A 17,734-nucleotide genomic window follows, 5' to 3' on the forward strand; every position below is an offset into this window, starting at 1 on the left:
ATACATTTAATAAACAGTTAAGTTATCCACAGCACGTCTAGAATTTCTGGATTTCAAGGTGAAATTGAGAGGACAAGATGGAATATCTGTATCGGTTGGCAGATTTCTTCCTAGAATCAGGAAACAAGTCGGCACATTTTTACAGTATGCAAATTAGAATAACACTGTGGATAAGTTGGCCGGAACATTTTTGCTGAAAATGTTTTTCCCCCCAAAACACTGGGTTGAATTCTCAGAGAGGCGATATTTTCTTGTCAAGGGGCAGGGGTAGTCTAGCATTATTGGAATTAATTATGTGAATAGTACATGCTTTGCAGGTGGGATAGGTTGCTTTAATCGGAAAAGATCTGTAGAAGTGAATGGAATCATCACATTGTCATTTGTTCAACCCCGGCTTTTGCAGGTCCTATGCAACCCATTTGGTGGGCGACGCACGACGCACGACGGACGACGCACGACGGAAAATGGCATGCTTGGAACTGGTAAATGGCAGCACTGGGACACAACAAAAAGCAAAATGTGACGGACGACGGGCGACGGCAGATATGGAATTCCACACCAAGTCCCAGTCCTTCAATATGTGATCCAGTGTATAAACATCTGATGCGAGATGGCAGATATAGAGCACCATAGTACAAGCTAGCTCTGCAACACGACAGACCGGGGTAAATGGACATTTTCGTTATAAATATTGATCGAGCATTGATGCACACGAAGATGCAAACAACACAAGGCAGCAGTTAATGAACGTGCATACAGCAGTTTAATTACAACAACTGCACAACTAGAACGAGCTATAGTAACATTTTTGTAAATGAGAACCGTTCATTAGAGCCCAGAGGCCTACTTGCATTTTTTACTACGGTATATTTCTTCGAAGAATAATATGTAGGCCTATATACTAAGTATATTAATAATAATATGTAACAGGAGACGAAACTGTTGTCATTCCTCAGTTGTCTACTTACAGGCTTAAAGGGCAGAGGCAACAATTTCAAAACTTTGAAATAAACCTCCAAAATGCACCTTTTTGTCACAGTTAACTTCATTTTCAAGATTTCTTTCATTATTTCAAAGGGTATGATATCGATGTTACCGCCTTTTTGGTTTTGTATGCCAACGAGATTTCTGTATTCATCAGCAAAGGTGTAATGTCATCTTAGGAAGAAGTCTCAGTGTTACAACTTTCCCATATTTGGATTCTCCTGGACCCAAGGTTTTTCTTCTTGCTGATTCATTATTGTTTATGTGCATAAAAAAATAAGAAAGCACCGGTCCCTCTCAGAAATGTTTTCAGTTAGTTAATTTTGAGTTCACAATTTGGAGACATACATGTAGGGAACAGTCCACTAATTCAAGCCCCATTGAAAACAGTGTAAAATCAGCACTGTTCAGGGCCCAATAACATGCAAGCCTTGCAACATCCTTGAAATTTCCAAAATGAAATTCTTGTCTGGTCACTGATCTTTCAATTTCTTTTCATTTTTTTGTGGGTTAACCAATTACATTTTTAATTATTCCCACAAAATAAAATTGCCCCCAAAAAGGGAATTTTCCGAAGTCTGATTGCAGCCATTTTTCAAGTGGCAACCCTCAACTTTCTTGGGCATTTAGGACCATTTTTCAACCGTAGTTTTTAGCCATTCTGCTCTCATATGAAAGCACAAAGACCCAGGGAGTTGATCCTGGCAGGGATCACACAATCTCACCATTGTGGGGGCCAAACAATCTCCTTTTAAAAAAGATACTGTGGGAGGCACTTTTAATGCTAATGAGCTGGCCAGAACTAATTCTCACTTGAATTAGTGGTCTCCACCTTGTACATCTATTGAAAGAACCACGTCTTCCCTTGGTGACTTCACAGTAACAGCGCCCTCGGTTGCTCAGGGAAGCATGCATGGATAATTTTAATTGTTTTAAGCAAGCACTTTTCAATACATTTAACCAAATAGGAAAGTAAAAAGGGTATTCACGCAATGAAGAAGAATATAAAATTTAAGAAAGATTGTGCCTAAGAACAGTTCATTGCAATTACATTTTAACTCATTTATACACCACTGCAGATCACAAATTAAATTGGATCACTGCTGTAACTTGAAAAGGTGACGACTTGAAAAAACATTTTAAATTATGTAAAAGTATGCGTAGGCCCGTATATCCCCGACGGATCACTGAAGCTTAAGTTCGTGCAAAATGTAATGGTGCTTGTCACTGTGATTGCCAAGTTTTTGCCGGCATTTGTTTATTTTACATAAATCAAAGTCATGTAGAAGAGAAAAGGGAAAGGGTCATAGTCAGTTCTCTGTTTACGTGACCTTTGCCCAAGCACGCAGTCGGTACTTGTACCCGGTCCTATGAGTTCAATTTCGCAAAAATGTACGATTTACACATGGAGATAAGCATTATAGTAGGCAATGATTAAAACTAAAAATTTGTTTGTTTATAACTGGCATCGTCCTACATGAACTTGAAGACATTTTTGGACCATCCCGCATATCCCTTTATTAACTCAAGCCCCACTTAAAACATTGTAACATATAAGTTCAGCGCTTAATATGCAAGCTGACATTACTGGAGTTTCTCAAACAACCTTTCCGAACTTTTAAAGGTTTGGTGGGTTAATCGATAACATTTTTAATTTTTCGCGTAAAAAAAACCGACCCCTCAATTATAGTTAATTCCACGGTGCTTGCTCGCAGCCATGGCTTCCACCATGGTACTGTGACAGGACCGACTACCATTCGTATTTGTATTGACTGTGCCCTCAATGGAATTGTCTTATCTTTTAAAGTCATTGTGTTTTTATTTTTTTCGTTTCGTTTCACTGCATTATTTATTCATACTTTTTTTCAGATAATACAAATTACAGTATACATTGAATATGAACAAAACAACAACAACTGGTACATGTAACTTGACACCCCTGGCGGATTCAAAGCCCATCAACTCGGGGAGTTGATCCTGGCCCATATACTTCTACAATCCCTCCATTTATTCGGGCCAACAATTTCCTGTTTAAAAGAAAAACTGTGGCGAAGTTACTCTTTTATACCAACGAGCTCAGCAGAAATTTTCACTTGAATTACATGATGTAGTGCGCCCTTAACTTGGTTCAACTTAGCTTCGACTGACCTTGCACTTCTGACGCTGCGCCACAAGAGATGTTTACCGCTCTGGAACAGAATTTATGACAGAATTGTGCAGGGGGAATGCAAGGTGTGTGAGAGCGGTGCATTAATGGTGTCGATCAAGGGTAAGGCATGGTTAGGGGTCAACTTAATCTAAGGTCAAGTTGAACGCTGCTGGGCATTCGTAAACGGCTGTGCAAGTCGTTGTTCAGTAACTAGAGACAACATACCAACGCAGTAATGCAGCGTTGTAGCAATGGGAAATATTTGGCAGTCATTCTTACTTCTGGACAATGTTCTTTGCATTTACTTGTCTGCAAATGAAGAGCACAGGAAATGTGTACCAGATTACATATCAAATCTTAGATTTAACAGTCTGTTTGTATATGGAACGAGATAAAAAAGCGCCACAGGAACTCTTGCCGTCAGTAAAACAATACGCACATGTGCCGGCAGCGGATACTTTCCACACATCTGCTCGAGTGAGCAATGACTTGTGTTGACCCGTACCCTCTCAATATTTGTCAAGGACTGTGGTTGAAAGCTGATCGTTATTGTGGGCGTTGCTGTTTGCCAGTTGCCCATTGGACGCAGATTACACAACAACCATTATACACTTGGAGACTTTCTCACCCTGTGGATGTCACACTCGGCCTTTCGTTCGTGACACCCGCGACCAGGATCTACATTCACATGTACCTGTACGATGCGAGACACGTCATGCACGTACATGTACATGTACACACACAGTTAAGGGCGCGCGCATGCACGTAGGTACCGTACATTGTACAGTAACATATACATGTATAAAGCTAGTGGATGAGCAAAGTGCGGGCAGTTTTCCGCAAATAACGGATCGCTTAACCTCTGCGCCTTCAGTTCTGAAGGAAATTAAGTGACACCAGTGTCAGTGAATTTGCTTCTCAATCGAATTTTGCAGACCTGTCCAAGGAAACAAAGAATTGGAAGCTGAAATATGGCGTTACAACTGAATGCGGTAGACATCGTTGTTATATGCGTGTATTTTCTGTTTGTCCTTCTGATTGGACTATGGGTGAGTTTGAAGTTCTTCCATATTTTATGCGGTATAAATATAATGTCTTGCAAAATGATTTGTACACGACCATCTACAGTATGTCATGTATGTACAGCTGATGTCAAAGAAACCGAAAACGTAAGAGGCCCCAGGAAAAAAAAACTTACTCGATATATTCTTCCTAGATCCTCCATGATACATATCGAAGAAGAAACAATTTAGACTTGGAGCAATGTGATATCAATGTCTGTATGGAGATAACAGATTTACTAGTGTTAATGCTATACATTTGGTGAACGAGTAGGCCTACATGTATCAATTAGAGTGGGTGGTCGGAGCAAAACTGAGAATGCAGTACTAACATTAAAAACCCGTGCTATAAATAATGTGTACTATTCTTTTTTACACGAACGCAAAAAGAGAAAGGGTTCAAAATCTAGGCGTTGTTTGAAAGTACTGATGTCTCATGAAAATATTGAGCTTGGAAAAAATCTTATGATAAACATGCGAAGGGTTCTTTTTTTATGTTATATTTTATGGTACTTCCGATTCTAGTTTTAAAAGTGCCACACTAATGCCATAAAATAAGTATTTCTACGAAAATCTAAACTTTTTTTGTGAGGTGAACGCCACGGTCAAATTGAAGCAATGTCTTCACAGTATTGTAACTAGCAAGTACTGTATCTACTGGCGCGACAGGACCGTTGGTTATTTCAAGTTTGTCCTCCACCAGTCCCCAGGCTACGGTCTGGTGACGAAACCTCTGGCATGAGATCCAGGCTCATGCCGGAGGTATCTTCAATTGGTTTTTTAAATATCCATAGTGGTAATTTTTGGTGATTCGTTGAAGGTTTTCATTGTAAACATTTTGGATAATTAAGGAGATCAGTTTAGTGCGTGATGTCACCGTAGGCCTACTGTATTATAGGAGATTATCACTTTGTTTCAAGCGCTTTTTTATTTGACAGAAGTAATTGGTCTAATTTCGAACGAAGGTATATTAATAACTAGTCGTCGTGCAAACAGCTGCGTATTCCACAGGTGACGTTTTGACACATAGTGACGTGAGTTTCATCCCACATCGAATGCCGGCTGTTACTATTTGCAAAGAGAGTACTTCAGAGGAGGACCTATTGAAAATGAACAATTTGTCCAGCAGCACGTTCCAACAATTCTTTCTTTTAACTCGATCCATTGAAGAAATGAGAACTTAAGTAATTCAGTTCATGCATGTATGCACGTAATGGGCTTGATACCCTTTCAGGTAATTCACACATTCACTTCTTTCAATGTCTTTATTCATCATTTCAGGATTCTTATACACCCATCCTCTTTCATTTATATTTAAAGAAAATTTAATTGAATTAAGGATTACTATATGATAATAAGCGCATCCAAAACCGAACAGAATAGTCTGTTTGTTTGAACTCGTGGAAGCGAGTGGTTCATCATTTGATCGCAGACATATACGGAGTGCTTATTATTTGCACAACTACATGTACATGTACACTGTCTCTAAGTGGGCTGCATTTGTGTACATGTACACTCTGTATATACACGTATACATGTACTGTGCTGTATATATTGTAGATGCACTTGTACATGTACAGTGTATGTACATGTACAGTATAATTATGTACATGCATTTTTCAGACGACACTACAGACTACACTAGGTGACGTGTACACGGCATTCAGACGACAACAGAACCGGCTGAAAGCCTTCACGGTTTTGGTTACGTAACAGTTGAAGGCGTGTCCGAGGGAAGCTCGTGGGTAGGTCTTCCGTGGTAGAGTAGTGCACGTACGATACACTGGCTTTCTTAGTGGCTATTTTTCATGAATGAAAAGTAGCGTACTTTGCATATTGATCCACTGTCGGCTTGACCATTAAGAGCGTCTGTTTGCAACCACTGGAGAAAGAAAAAGTTAACATTTGAACGTCACGTTCGCGTATTTGACCTAAAAGCCGTCACACAGAAAACTCCAATCCCCGAGAATCGGCGATGACAAACTGTTCCCAGGATCATAGCAGGATCATAAGCAAGTCTTATTCACCGCTTCATGCTAAGAAAAAAATTATTTCCTTAGGCCTTAACCCTAAAAGAGCCGAGGGGATGTAATCCGCCTTCCCTCAACATTTTTTTCGCTATCCCCGCAGTGCACTTTTAGAAGGTTAGCAAAAATGGAACATCTGATTCTCGCGCAGCGCGCATTTTTGGGAGAAGGGTCAGCCCCAAACCGTAACTTTTTCCACTGCAGTGGCATGCTCAATGCTTGTGTACTGGCTTGCATGCAGTACGGAGGACGAAAAGTGGCCATCAGCTTTTCTGCTATCAGAATAGTGGAAAAGCAGATTTTACGTTTTTGTAACATGCAATTTTTGACGTGTCTACTGTCCTGAAAGCAGAATGACCAAACAATTTTATTGTAAAGCATTTCTCCACTTTTCTGCTACTAGAAAAGTAGTTTTACTTTTCCTCTTTTTGATGGCGGCCGAGAAGTGGCCATCTGCTTTTTACCTGTAAAACAAGCAGGAAAGTGATTGAACATTTCGACGACCACCATGAATTCAACTTTTCTGCTTTTGTGATACCGGGAAAACAGATTTTACATAGGTGGCCGAAAAATGGCCATCTGCTTTTCTGTCCTCAATGGGCCAAAAGGGTCATGAACCGGTAGGTTACGACCATTTTGTTCTTGGGGAGTGAAGACGTATAGAAACCAATACTTAAAGCATGCTTTCTGCGGACCAAAATACAGTGTAAATACAGTTTTACAACTCTCATCCAATAGACAAACAAGCTTGCTTGGGCCAAGGAAAACATGTGAATTTTTTATCATAAAAGATAGGGTGGACTGTAATTTTTGGTTTACACGTCTTCAATCCCCAAGAAAGGCCATAACCTGAGGTTCATGACCCGTTCACGGCCTTTGGAAGGCAGAAAAGCAAATGGCCACTTTTTGGCCGCCTATGTAAAACAGCTCCTCCGGTATGAAAAGAAGCAAGAAGTAGAATTCACGATCAGAATTCAAGTATAAAAATGCACAACCAAACAATATTGTTCTGCGTTTGGGGTGGCAGAAAAGGAGGAAAGTCGAAATTGCATGTTGCCAGAACATAAAATCTGTTTTTCTACCATTCTGATAGCAGAAAAGCAGCCAAGCAGCCAGAAAAAGTAGCCATTTACATGTACTTCAAATGGCCATAACAACATTATATGTCTTATTGAGCTCAAACTTCACATGATGAGTGTCTGTACATGCATGCCAAGTTTCAAAACATCGGGCTTGGCACAACCGACTTCTTTGGGGCGGAATTCGCCCCCTGCGGCTTTGAAAGGGTCAAAATAACCTTGATCTTTGAGGGTTTAAAGAATATTTATTACCCTCCAAAGCATAAAACAATGAGTTTGGGACTTTTTGTAGCGCTGTTTTGCAGCGCTTTTGTTCGTAGAGGAGCATCGTATAAAGTAGTTCGTGATGGCAAAACCCACAATTTTATTATGACATTGATACTTTTTTGTAATGATAAGGAGCAAGTTCATCTATTTTTAGATGATGTTGCCACCTCCCCAACAATTTACAACCGCAGAACTTCCTACGTTTGCCTGATCGCCGTGATACCTGACCCTGTAAAAATGTTTCTGTAAATTTACAAGAAATCCTGCCAAAGACTGTGTGAGTGTAAAGAGGCAATCGGCAGATCATTTTGTACCTGGGTTAGTTTATGTATTTACAAAATTATTATTTTCCGACGAAAAAAATAGTGTCATATTTATGGAGGCATACATGTAGGTTGTGGGGAGAGTTTGCAACTTTGCACCCGCTGCCGACATGCGTACATGTATAGAGAATTTAACACAGCTCAGCGTTACGTGTATTTTTTTACTTGTATGTATACCTCGTAGGCAGTGATTACGGTTGCTCTTCATGATATTGAGCCCAACCAGTATAATTACATGTGCATCGATTTTTCTCTACTGTAGTCATGGTTGGTTGGTAACAAAATTAATGTCAGATGATATGTGGCTTCAAACAAAATGCTTTATTCACAAAACGTTAACCAGTCATCATAACAACGTAAAATACAAGATAAATAGCAAAACAAACTTCAAAGAAAACATTTTGTTTTTGCATTTGGGTCAACATACAAATTAATATTAATACATGTTACAGAGGAAAGTTGTACAGTTATAAAGCTTGTTGGCTGATTTCTGATGAAACAATTAGCACACCACTCTGGAGTCACAAAAAGTGTCTGCTATTAAGCGATATGTTTTACTAAAACGCTATTAGAGGAAAAAGTAGTTTTTATGAAGTGTGGATAATCAATCGCTACTGTCGAACCGTAATTCTACATTTATGAAAAACAAAAATCCTGTAGTTTGATCGAGGTATTATTGGAGCTAAAGACCATTTTGGATTCCTTTGGGAGTATAAAGGATGCATTTGAATCAGTTGCTTAGAGTTAGGTCTAGGTCCTTAGCCACTGGAAATACGCAAGCATGTGTGCTGTCAATAGTAATAGGCCCATAGGCCGTCCGCTTCGAGCAGGAACAAAAGAGGGCGTGTTTTGAAATAAAATTACCGGTCCTTTCGTACCACAGACATGTCGTTTATATGTCTGTGTTGGTACTCACGCTCCGCATAGCTAGGTGTGCAAGTTTATGCTCATTTGACGCGGAGTACGCGCAACGATTTGTCTAGATTAGAGAGTTTCGGCAGAAGTCGCGCGTGCGCCCGTCCCCGTAAATTGACAGGTATACGTTCACGTACGAGGTGCGCCATAAAATTAGTTTCGGCGATCAGTACGCTAGTGGGAGAGTGATCAAGCATGATCTCAACTCCTCTTCGCATCTAAACGTGTCCGTGGCCGTCACAACGCGAAATTTGTGCGCATGAATTGATGACGTCGGCAGCGAAATCTCTACTTCACGTTCACGGAGCGCGCGGCGGGGTTTCTTTCTGCCGAAACTCTGTGGCCTTCGCGTGCACGCCGAACGCGTGCTAGAACCCGGTTGGAAACTTAGTACTATCTGTCTTTCTTTCGCCGGTGAGGGTGCACTTCAGCTCAGGGCGGATAGGACCACTGGTCTCTATACACGTCCACTGGATAGACAGCTCAGCAGTAAACTGCCTGTGTGTGAATTGAAGTGACCGCGCGGCCATCTCAGGATATTCGACACAATTGCCTCCAACTTCAGTCCGTTCACTAAGCGCATTCATGCATAGCGCTAAGGCCAGTGACTTGAAAAAAACCGTTGTTATTTATGTTTTGTGGTGGAATCTCCGTTGCCAGGAAAAATGCACCCTCTCTTGGTCCAGCTCGGAGCCCATAGGCTTTTACTTTGTAAGCGTTCACTGCCTGCCACTGTTGTGTGCCGGCTGAGTGCTTCCATTCTCATGCCTATGATGTCAACCAACGATACTCTGATAATCATTTTGCTCCATTTTCATACTTGATCACACTGAATCTGGTATGAGACTTTAAATAAATGTTAAGTAGTCGTTTGCCCCATGTAACATAGTTTGAAGCCCCCTCATCCCCATTAAAAAGAACCTTGCTGCACATATATAGTCCGGCTAGACTCAGTGTGAGACTCGGATCGATTGACGGGACCATATCGGTTTGGTGAGTCTCGTATAGAGTTTCGCCTATGAGGAATTGGCTGATGTTTGTTCTCAATAACTTGATCTGATTTTTACAGGAAACGTATGACTTGTACTTTTGGTACAATGTAAATAGACCAAATGATGTTCTGAAACTTCGGCCTAACAAAACTTGAAAGAGTTGTTGCCAAATGGTTGTCGATATAATAACGGATTCATTGCGTAATAATACCTCAAAACTTTATTGTGCGTATACCAACTTCCGTTGTTATAGTACGGGAAGGTGACAAACCCGCATGACTACTACCCGCAATAAAATCAATGAAAGGCTTAGACAGATGGCCAAAAACACTTGAACGCTTAACTTTCGCTGGTACCGTACAAAATGTACATGTATGTTGATGATGACAAATCAGGATGTCTTGTGTATGGTTTTTAAACTGCATTTTTAGTGTTAGCATCGATAGTAAAATCAAGGAAGGGTAGTTTTTAGAAGAAATTTGAGGCAATTTTGAATTAAAGAGAGTTTCCTTTAGGCCACATAAAAATAATCGCTGAGCTCCCTTTTTAACAAAAATCTTGGGCTAGGAGGGCGGTGTGTTTTATTGTTCAGTTCAACAAACTGTACATCTTTGCTGGATTGGAAAATTTCCTCAATGAAATGAGTTTTATTTATCTTCTTTAAAGGGTTTTACAAAGGCAAATCATTCATCACAAAAGGAGATAGGCCTGGGGTTGTACAGCCAAGTGAAACTAGGACGGTTTGTCAGAGAGGGTCGCGGTACTGTAGCTCTGTGAAGTGGAATCAGTATCTGGTGGGAATGGGCCGTCGATATTGAGTGCTAATCCATCATGCAGCAGAGGTCGAGGCCGCATCCTAATTACACGCTGTGGCTGCTACCACATTGTACAAAGCTGCTGTGGTTGCCGCCTTAAGGCCTTGTAGGCTGCTCTATTTTCCACAGGTTTATGCACGCGGCCGCAACCAGCTGCAGCCAATAATTCGGATGCGGCTAACGCAACCACTATAGCTGTTTGATGAATCTCAACCTCGTTTCCATGGGCTCGATCTTGCCCCGCCGTGGAGTTGAGATTAGGTGAATCTGCACTCGTACTCGTACATGTGGATGTTTGGGAGCAATCGGCGATTTCCGGAAGTATCGTTTCTAAAGTGTGTAACAGAAGGTCGCTAAATTTGAATGTGGTATCGTCCAAAAGACCATTTTCCCGTTTATTTTCAAAAAGGAAAAAAATTCAAAAAATGGAGGCGGGTGTACTTGTATTTCTTAGGGGCGGGCGGGGATGATTACAACCTGTTTTTCGATGTGGCCTTATTAAAACCAGTTTCAGGCTTGAAAGAATGAAATATTTTAGTATTACCGGTGTGATTTTTCGCTTGTAGGACGGGGAGGATATCCTTCACCATTGAGTCTATACACTGTATATTGTACTACAGTTGACTTGACGTATGTCTCATGCTAACCATCAGGCATGCAGTCTGTGTATGTTTGAAGAAGTAACTCTTGTCGGCTTGAAGTGTTTTATTGCTTTATAAGGAATACCAAGCTATAATATGTTTTATAGCATGACTGCCGTATTTTATGTCACTCATCAACACTTCAAGTATGCGTTTAGTGCTCTGAAAATACTCCTGGGCGTAGCTTTGCTGTCCTGGTTGAAGGAATGTTGTAGTTTTTATACTGTCACTCATAAGGGGGGACCACTTTATATGACGAACTCGTTTCCTGAAGATATAGTTTTATAGATTAGGTATAATAAAATTATATACCAGAGCCTACTAGTGCAGGAGATATATTTTCGGACCTCATCGTATGCGTCGTCTAAACGAATTGCCGGCCCGACACTCATGTCTAATATCCTCGACTTCCTAAATGTATATCGTATAGTGAACTCAATCCAAAACAAAACCGGAAGCATGCACTTCCGTTTTTTCCAAAAATATATATATTCATGTACATGTATATAGAAAAACGAACTTGAAGAAACATCTCAAAAACATCTTGAAAAATCTTTTGTTGGAAATGTACGCTTATGCTCCCCCCTTTTAAAAAATGTCTAGGCCTAATTTATTGCACTAGTGGGCTTTCGTTCACGATAATGGTGGGAATTTCAGGCACTAAAGGCTTTATCTGTCATTGTTGGTGATCGGGAGCTAAAGTGCCATGTCCGTGTTCGTTTTAATCTCCATATCTGTTGTTGATGCAAAGCAAAACTGGATATAGCCTTTCGAAATTTGAAACACGAAATTAAAGATCACAAGGTGATAGATATCGCCACAAGCTACCATACAACAGCTGTACACTGCATTAATTGAAACTGAAAACTGTTCGGATACCAATGTTTACCCTAACAGCGCAAGTGTGTCGCTAAAACACATTTAATTGTGCTAGGGAGCATTTGGCACTTACACAGGTGTGCGCGTTTTTTCCCCCAAGTAGCAAACGGCACTGAAGATGGGGGAGGAAAGTAAACATAATTGGACTTGTTCTCCTGGTGCATACTAAATTCTTCTTCGTTGATTTTTAAATACAAAAAGAAAAACAGCTTGTTTTCCACTCCAGCAATCTACTTCGATTCACATTGAAATGTTTTCTCTCTTGTTTAAAACGTGAGCTTTTAAAACATGCGTACACTATCGGAAATATGCTTCACTTCAACGAAATGCATTTTTACAAATTGTCCTTTGGTTTGGCCTTGCCTAGTGACTTTTTTGGTTCAATGCATTAATGTACATGTACTAGACCGGATCAGCTATATAATGAAAAAAGGAGATTGGTTTGAAAACCGGTACAAACAAAAGTAATGCCATAAACGTCTTTGCTTTGACTGTTTGATCACTGTTTGAGTTTGCGACCCGCAAACACTTTTCTTTGTAAAAGGTAAACAATGAGTAAGGACACGCCTTTGGTTGGTCAACATTTTCGTGTTTAATATGGGTGTGAAGGCAGTAGGGCCTACTGAAGTGGTCGGGTTAATGAACGAATCCGCCGATTTGTCCTACGCATTTAGTGTCGATATGTGGTCACAAATTTGGAAAAATTGTAACCCAGTAATCCAGCCTAGGGTTTTCTAACTTCCTAAGGAATTACCCACCTGCAGTGGCTGTCTGCGACAGGTACTTCAGAATCTATAGGTTCTTAAAGTTCTGCAGATAATGACTCGGATGAAACACAAAATTTAGACGCGTGGAAATTTTGTGAAAGAAATCAAAGGAAGGAAACATCGATATAGGCGAAATGGTTTGGGCGCGGTAGCTTCGCTTTTTTAGGAGGGGATAATTTGCCAATATGACGGCCTCCTTTCATTGTGACCATCGAATAAATGACAATATAGTTGTTGTGAACAGGGGATGAATATGCAAAGGGGAAACTATCATGCAGGCAAAAAGGTATCTCCCTTGATGCAAACACATTTAGGCCTATGCAAGTTTCTATTACATGTATCATTCATTACCCCAATCATCGAACCGCCCTTGAGCTTCAGCCACAGTCCATGAAAATAATAAAATTAGTTTTCATGCTGTCTTGTTTGTTTCCCGGTAGATCTATCGTGATTTTTTATATTACCTGCAACTTATAAGATATGGGTTGACATTAGCCTGAAAAAAAATTAGAAGTAGTTTATAAAATTCGGAGGTTGGGCTCATGGTTTCAGAAAACTGAAGTTAATTACATTGTTCTTTTGACTGTTGGGCTGTCGTGCAGGCTGCATGTTTTTTTATAGGTTTTGTAACGATATTCTGTAACCTGCACTTTTGCATATCTAGGCGTCTTTCCAATCTTCCCGTGGGACACTGAAGGGGTACTTCTTAGCCGGAAAGAGCATGGTATGGTGGCCTATAGGAGCATCCTTGTTTGCCAGCAACATCGGCAGTGGACATTTCATCGGCCTGGCAGGTACGGGGGCCGCGTCTGGACTTGCTGTAGGCTCCTTTGAATTTAACGTAAGTCAGTAGTTCATTTAAAACGCTCTCCGTGTTTTCAAATAATCATGTTTTAAATCATTAAATCTTGCTATATACAACATTATATCATCTCACATTAAACTAGCTGTCTAAATTCTGAAGCACCTATATACGTTATTACTTCGTATATTTTTGTCGTTACCGATTTGAATGATTTCTGTGATTTTGAAAGGCGGACCTTTCTTCAATAATTTTAATCAACAGGCCATGTTTATTTTGCTGCTCCTGGGCTGGATATTTGTGCCTGTTTACATGTCCTCTGGGGTACGTATGCGATCTTTAAAGTTTTCTTATCAAATCATCTGTCATATTTGTAAAACATAATTTGTCAAGTGTTTTCTGACAGTTGCAATTTCAATGCAATTTCAAATTAATTCAGGTCTAAGTATACCTTTGATCCCCACTTAACTTAATTTTTTTATTTTGTCATTTCAAAAGAAGTGGTGGTATGGTAGTATAGGATTGGTGAACAAATTACGCATTTTCTAATGTTGGATGTATTGATCTTCTTATGTGTACTGACAATCATAATAACTGTTGACGCTGTCTGTAATCGAGTTTTGTTGATGTCAGGAAAAATGTCAGGAAAAGAGGGTGGGTTGCAAAAAAGTCATTCCAATTTAACAGAAGTTCAAAGTCGACAGTAGCTTACCGTGTTGCAGATTTAAAGGGCGCATAACATTACAATCTCCTAAATGCAAAAAGGGTTCAAATTATCTTCCACTTAACTGCAAGAAAGCCTTCTGTCTACATAAATAATTTGGCTCTTTAAGTGAGATTAGGTAGGAGCATGGTAGGAATACTCGTGAAAACCAACTGAGCGAGGTGAACTTTGATCACAGTATTCAATAAGAGGATTGCCTCAAGGTTTACAAAGTATACATGTACGTGGCGTCGCATGGTTGAGTTTCAAAGCCAAACAGGTTCGAAGAAACACTGAGAATAATGATAAGTGTGAAATGATTGACAATAGAACTGATTATAATTTTTTTACGTGTGAACTGTGACTTTTAGTAATTTTTCATTCTGCGTCACACACCGAAAGCCCCCTTATACAGATGCTAGTGAATATGATTACAATGCAGATGGTATAGGCCCTTGGTTTTGGGGATGATCGAGAATTGTTTCGCCATTTCGGGGAGTCAGGTTGCCGTAGTGGTTCTTTCCTTGCCTTCCACCTCTGCGGTCCGGGTTCGAATCCCGGCCCGGTACACATGTTGATTGGATTTTGAGTCCTTACCTGATTCCGTGTGTTTTAATCAGAATATTCCTTTGGGGTTTTCCTCCCAGCTCTAAAACTGTAACTGCTTCTCACTGTCTCCTCTCTACAGATTGCTTCAGGCTTGCGAGCTACAGTGCCAAGGGTGCTTTTAAGGAATCCTTGGTGTCATTACCAGAAATATACAATAATAAATATTTAATAATAATAATTTTTAGGGGTCCCTTTGCCCATATTGTGTTAGATTTGAAGCCTTTTCCCCATAATTTCTTGCACAATATGATTGAGAAGTTGGTCGTCTTAATTCCATTTTGTAAAGTAAGATTGACATGTAAAATTGCAACTACCATTTAATTTCAGGTCTTTACCATGCCTGAATATCTACGAAAACGTTTCGGCGGGCAGCGTGTTCGTGTATACCTCGCCTGCCTAGCTCTGCTTCTCTCGGTATTGACCAAAATATCGGTGAGTGAGGGTCATCGTGGAATTAGATATGCGACTTCTAATCATATTTTCTTAACAGTATTCATGCCGTACATTATTGAGGCCTCGAAGAAACCTCTCTGAGATTAGGCACATCAGACACGTTTAATGAATTTCAGCTTATAAATGGAGTTTTTAAAGACCAATTTAAATCAAAATGTCACATGAATATTTAAATTTTCTTACTTTAATATCCGATTAGATTGATTTCATTTCAGCATTGGTATTTTTTTTGATGAATTAATCACACGTGTCAAGATAATGGAGTGTCACCAAATCTCTGTTTCTCTGTTTTCCCGATCGAACTCTGGGTGTGATATGGTTTTTATTTTGTTTCGACCTGTTATCTTTGATCGTCTCTCCGCTTGTTGACAGGTTGATATGTATGCAGGGGCTCTGTTTATTCAGGAATCTCTACAGTGGAATTTGTACGTTGCCATCGTGTCGCTTCTGGCTATTACAGCTCTCTACACTGTCGCTGGTAAAAGAATGATCATAACATCTTGTTTGCATATGCATGTAGATGAAGAGTACAATCCGTTGAATTGTCACCTTTTGTACGTGTGAAATCCTTACAAAATTTACATGTGGACTTTGTAGCATTTCCCAGTACTGTAAGAATTCAAGGGTGATATTGGAACAATTTCAGCACTGGCAATTACATGAAGGTGTTTTAAAAGCGCTCTGCCAGAATTGAACAAGTTAAGCAAATTTGTGTATACCCAGCAAGAAATGAAACCGGGGGTTCCCCCTAACATGTCAAATCCCTATACACATTCCAGACTATTGTTACTTAACACATCCCCCAAGATGTCTGAAAGGAATTCCCCAGATTCCTGCGAGACAATGACCAACACAAAGCAGGGGGGGGGGGGCTCTCTCCGTCTCATACCTTGCTGCGTATGAATTTGTTTCATGTTTGAATGTCTCATCAAAAGACTCAGTGAACATGCACGTCGCCAGATGGAAAAACAATGGAAAAATAAAAAGACGAAACGGGACGAAAATCACCAATTTGCTTGGGGGAAAATATCGAAATTACCCCTGCCACTGTGTCAATGGTTTATCAGTTCATTGCTGAGTGCTTTGCTCACGGAGGCGCCCGTGCTACCCGGTCCCCCTGAATAGAAAAGTCTTGGAGACGCCCATGCCATGACTAATTAATTATTAATTAATAATATAGTTAAAAAAACTGGAGGAAAATACAATTGGCCGTAGTGTACAATCCGACGCTTTACTAATATTGTATATTTGGACTTTTACCGAATACATGTGCAATCGACTCCCACATCGTGGTTCATAGCGTATTCCACAACTCGCTTTCCTCCAAGCATAGGCGCAGTTCCCAATTCTTGGTTTGATATGCTGCAACTAGAGAATTGTTTAATCCCGTACCGTGGGGGGTAATGTGGGGGGCAATGTTATGGCGACATTAGTTGTCAGAGTTTGAAGGAACCAGGAAATGGAAAATTTTTTATACATTTTACTGAAAACCCTTGAAATTGCATCTTTGGGTTTCAATTAACCTGATTTTAAATTTTTGTTTTGCAATTGTAAGTTGTAACCCATATTTTGATGCTTTTTGGTCATCCAAGGCACTGAATCTCAATGCTGCACTGATTTGTGCACATAACATTTTTTAACCACTGCTATGGCAGATTTCATTTTCGTATTGCTCTGTAAGTATATGGCAATAATCCAGCAGAAATCCTTTTCCCAGAAATGTTCCCAGATAGCAAATTTGGGGTTCGCAATTTTAACATGAAAACGTCCAACCTGACATGTATTCCTGGATTTACATCAAAGCAAAAGCGCCCTCACTTGCCAAGAAATACTTGGTCAGTTTTTAATGTTTGAAAAGTGTACCGTTCAGTTCACATAACTCCAAAAAGATGTCAAACGGTCTTCATACATGGAAGAAGAGTACAGAGATACTCAAAAAGTGATTCTAAGAAAAATTTTTCCTTCAAACAATTTCCAACCTGAAGCCAAGCAGGAGATAAACTGATGTGTCACAATAGTAGCATAAGCTTGTGCTAGAAATTGGTGGGAATGCATGGAGGGATTGGGGAAGGGTTGGGGATAACTTTCTGTGGACATTTGAGGGGGGGGGTGTTGACACCGTATGACACCATATGGGGGCCTGTTCATGATGCAGATTTACATCTGTAATATGTATTACATTAATTTTTGCAGAATATTACATTAGCACCAAGTAGTTATTTATTTACTTATTAATAAATGTATTTTATTTATTGTTATGCCCTTTTG

General features: G+C 40.0%; 1 protein-coding gene across 4 annotated transcripts; it reads left to right on the top strand.

Moving 5' to 3' along the window:
• The first annotated feature begins 3,338 nt into the window (after window positions 1-3,338).
• Window positions 3,339-17,495, top strand: LOC110989528 (sodium/glucose cotransporter 2-like). 4 transcript variants are annotated; one of them, XM_087141485.1, is made up of 6 exons: window positions 3,620-3,902; window positions 4,069-4,182; window positions 13,564-13,740; window positions 13,966-14,025; window positions 15,341-15,445; window positions 15,839-17,481. In XM_087141485.1, exons 2-6 carry the CDS (start codon window positions 4,105-4,107, stop codon window positions 16,028-16,030), a joined length of 612 nt encoding a protein of 203 aa, XP_086997611.1. In that variant the 5' UTR covers window positions 3,620-3,902; window positions 4,069-4,104; the 3' UTR covers window positions 16,031-17,481. The 4 variants fall into 4 exon arrangements, with proteins under 4 accessions (XP_086997608.1, XP_086997611.1, XP_086997610.1 ...); XM_087141484.1 differs by having other exon boundaries at window positions 3,620-3,898; window positions 15,839-17,480; XM_087141482.1 differs by lacking the exons at window positions 3,620-3,902; window positions 4,069-4,182 and adding an exon at window positions 3,339-3,610 and having other exon boundaries at window positions 15,839-17,495.
• The last annotated feature ends 239 nt before the right edge of the window (window positions 17,496-17,734 follow it).

The sequence above is a fragment of the Acanthaster planci genome, linkage group LG09, assembly GCF_054643075.1.
Source record: "Acanthaster planci isolate LZ-2023a linkage group LG09, COTS_SCS, whole genome shotgun sequence".
NCBI lineage: Eukaryota > Metazoa > Echinodermata > Asteroidea > Valvatida > Acanthasteridae > Acanthaster > Acanthaster planci.

What these genes read in the sequence shown, in the direction of transcription:
- LOC110989528 (XM_087141482.1), top strand. Translation starts at nt 3,422, where the DNA reads ATGTTCTTTGCATTTACTTGTCTGCAAATGAAGAGCACAGGAAATGTG. An exon ending in CTTTCCACACATCTGCTCGA is followed by an intron (nt 3,611 to 13,563) that starts GTGAGCAATGAC and finishes TTGCATATCTAG; the next exon opens with GCGTCTTTCCAATCTTCCCG. An exon ending in TAGGCTCCTTTGAATTTAAC is followed by an intron (nt 13,741 to 13,965) that starts GTAAGTCAGTAG and finishes TTTAATCAACAG; the next exon opens with GCCATGTTTATTTTGCTGCT.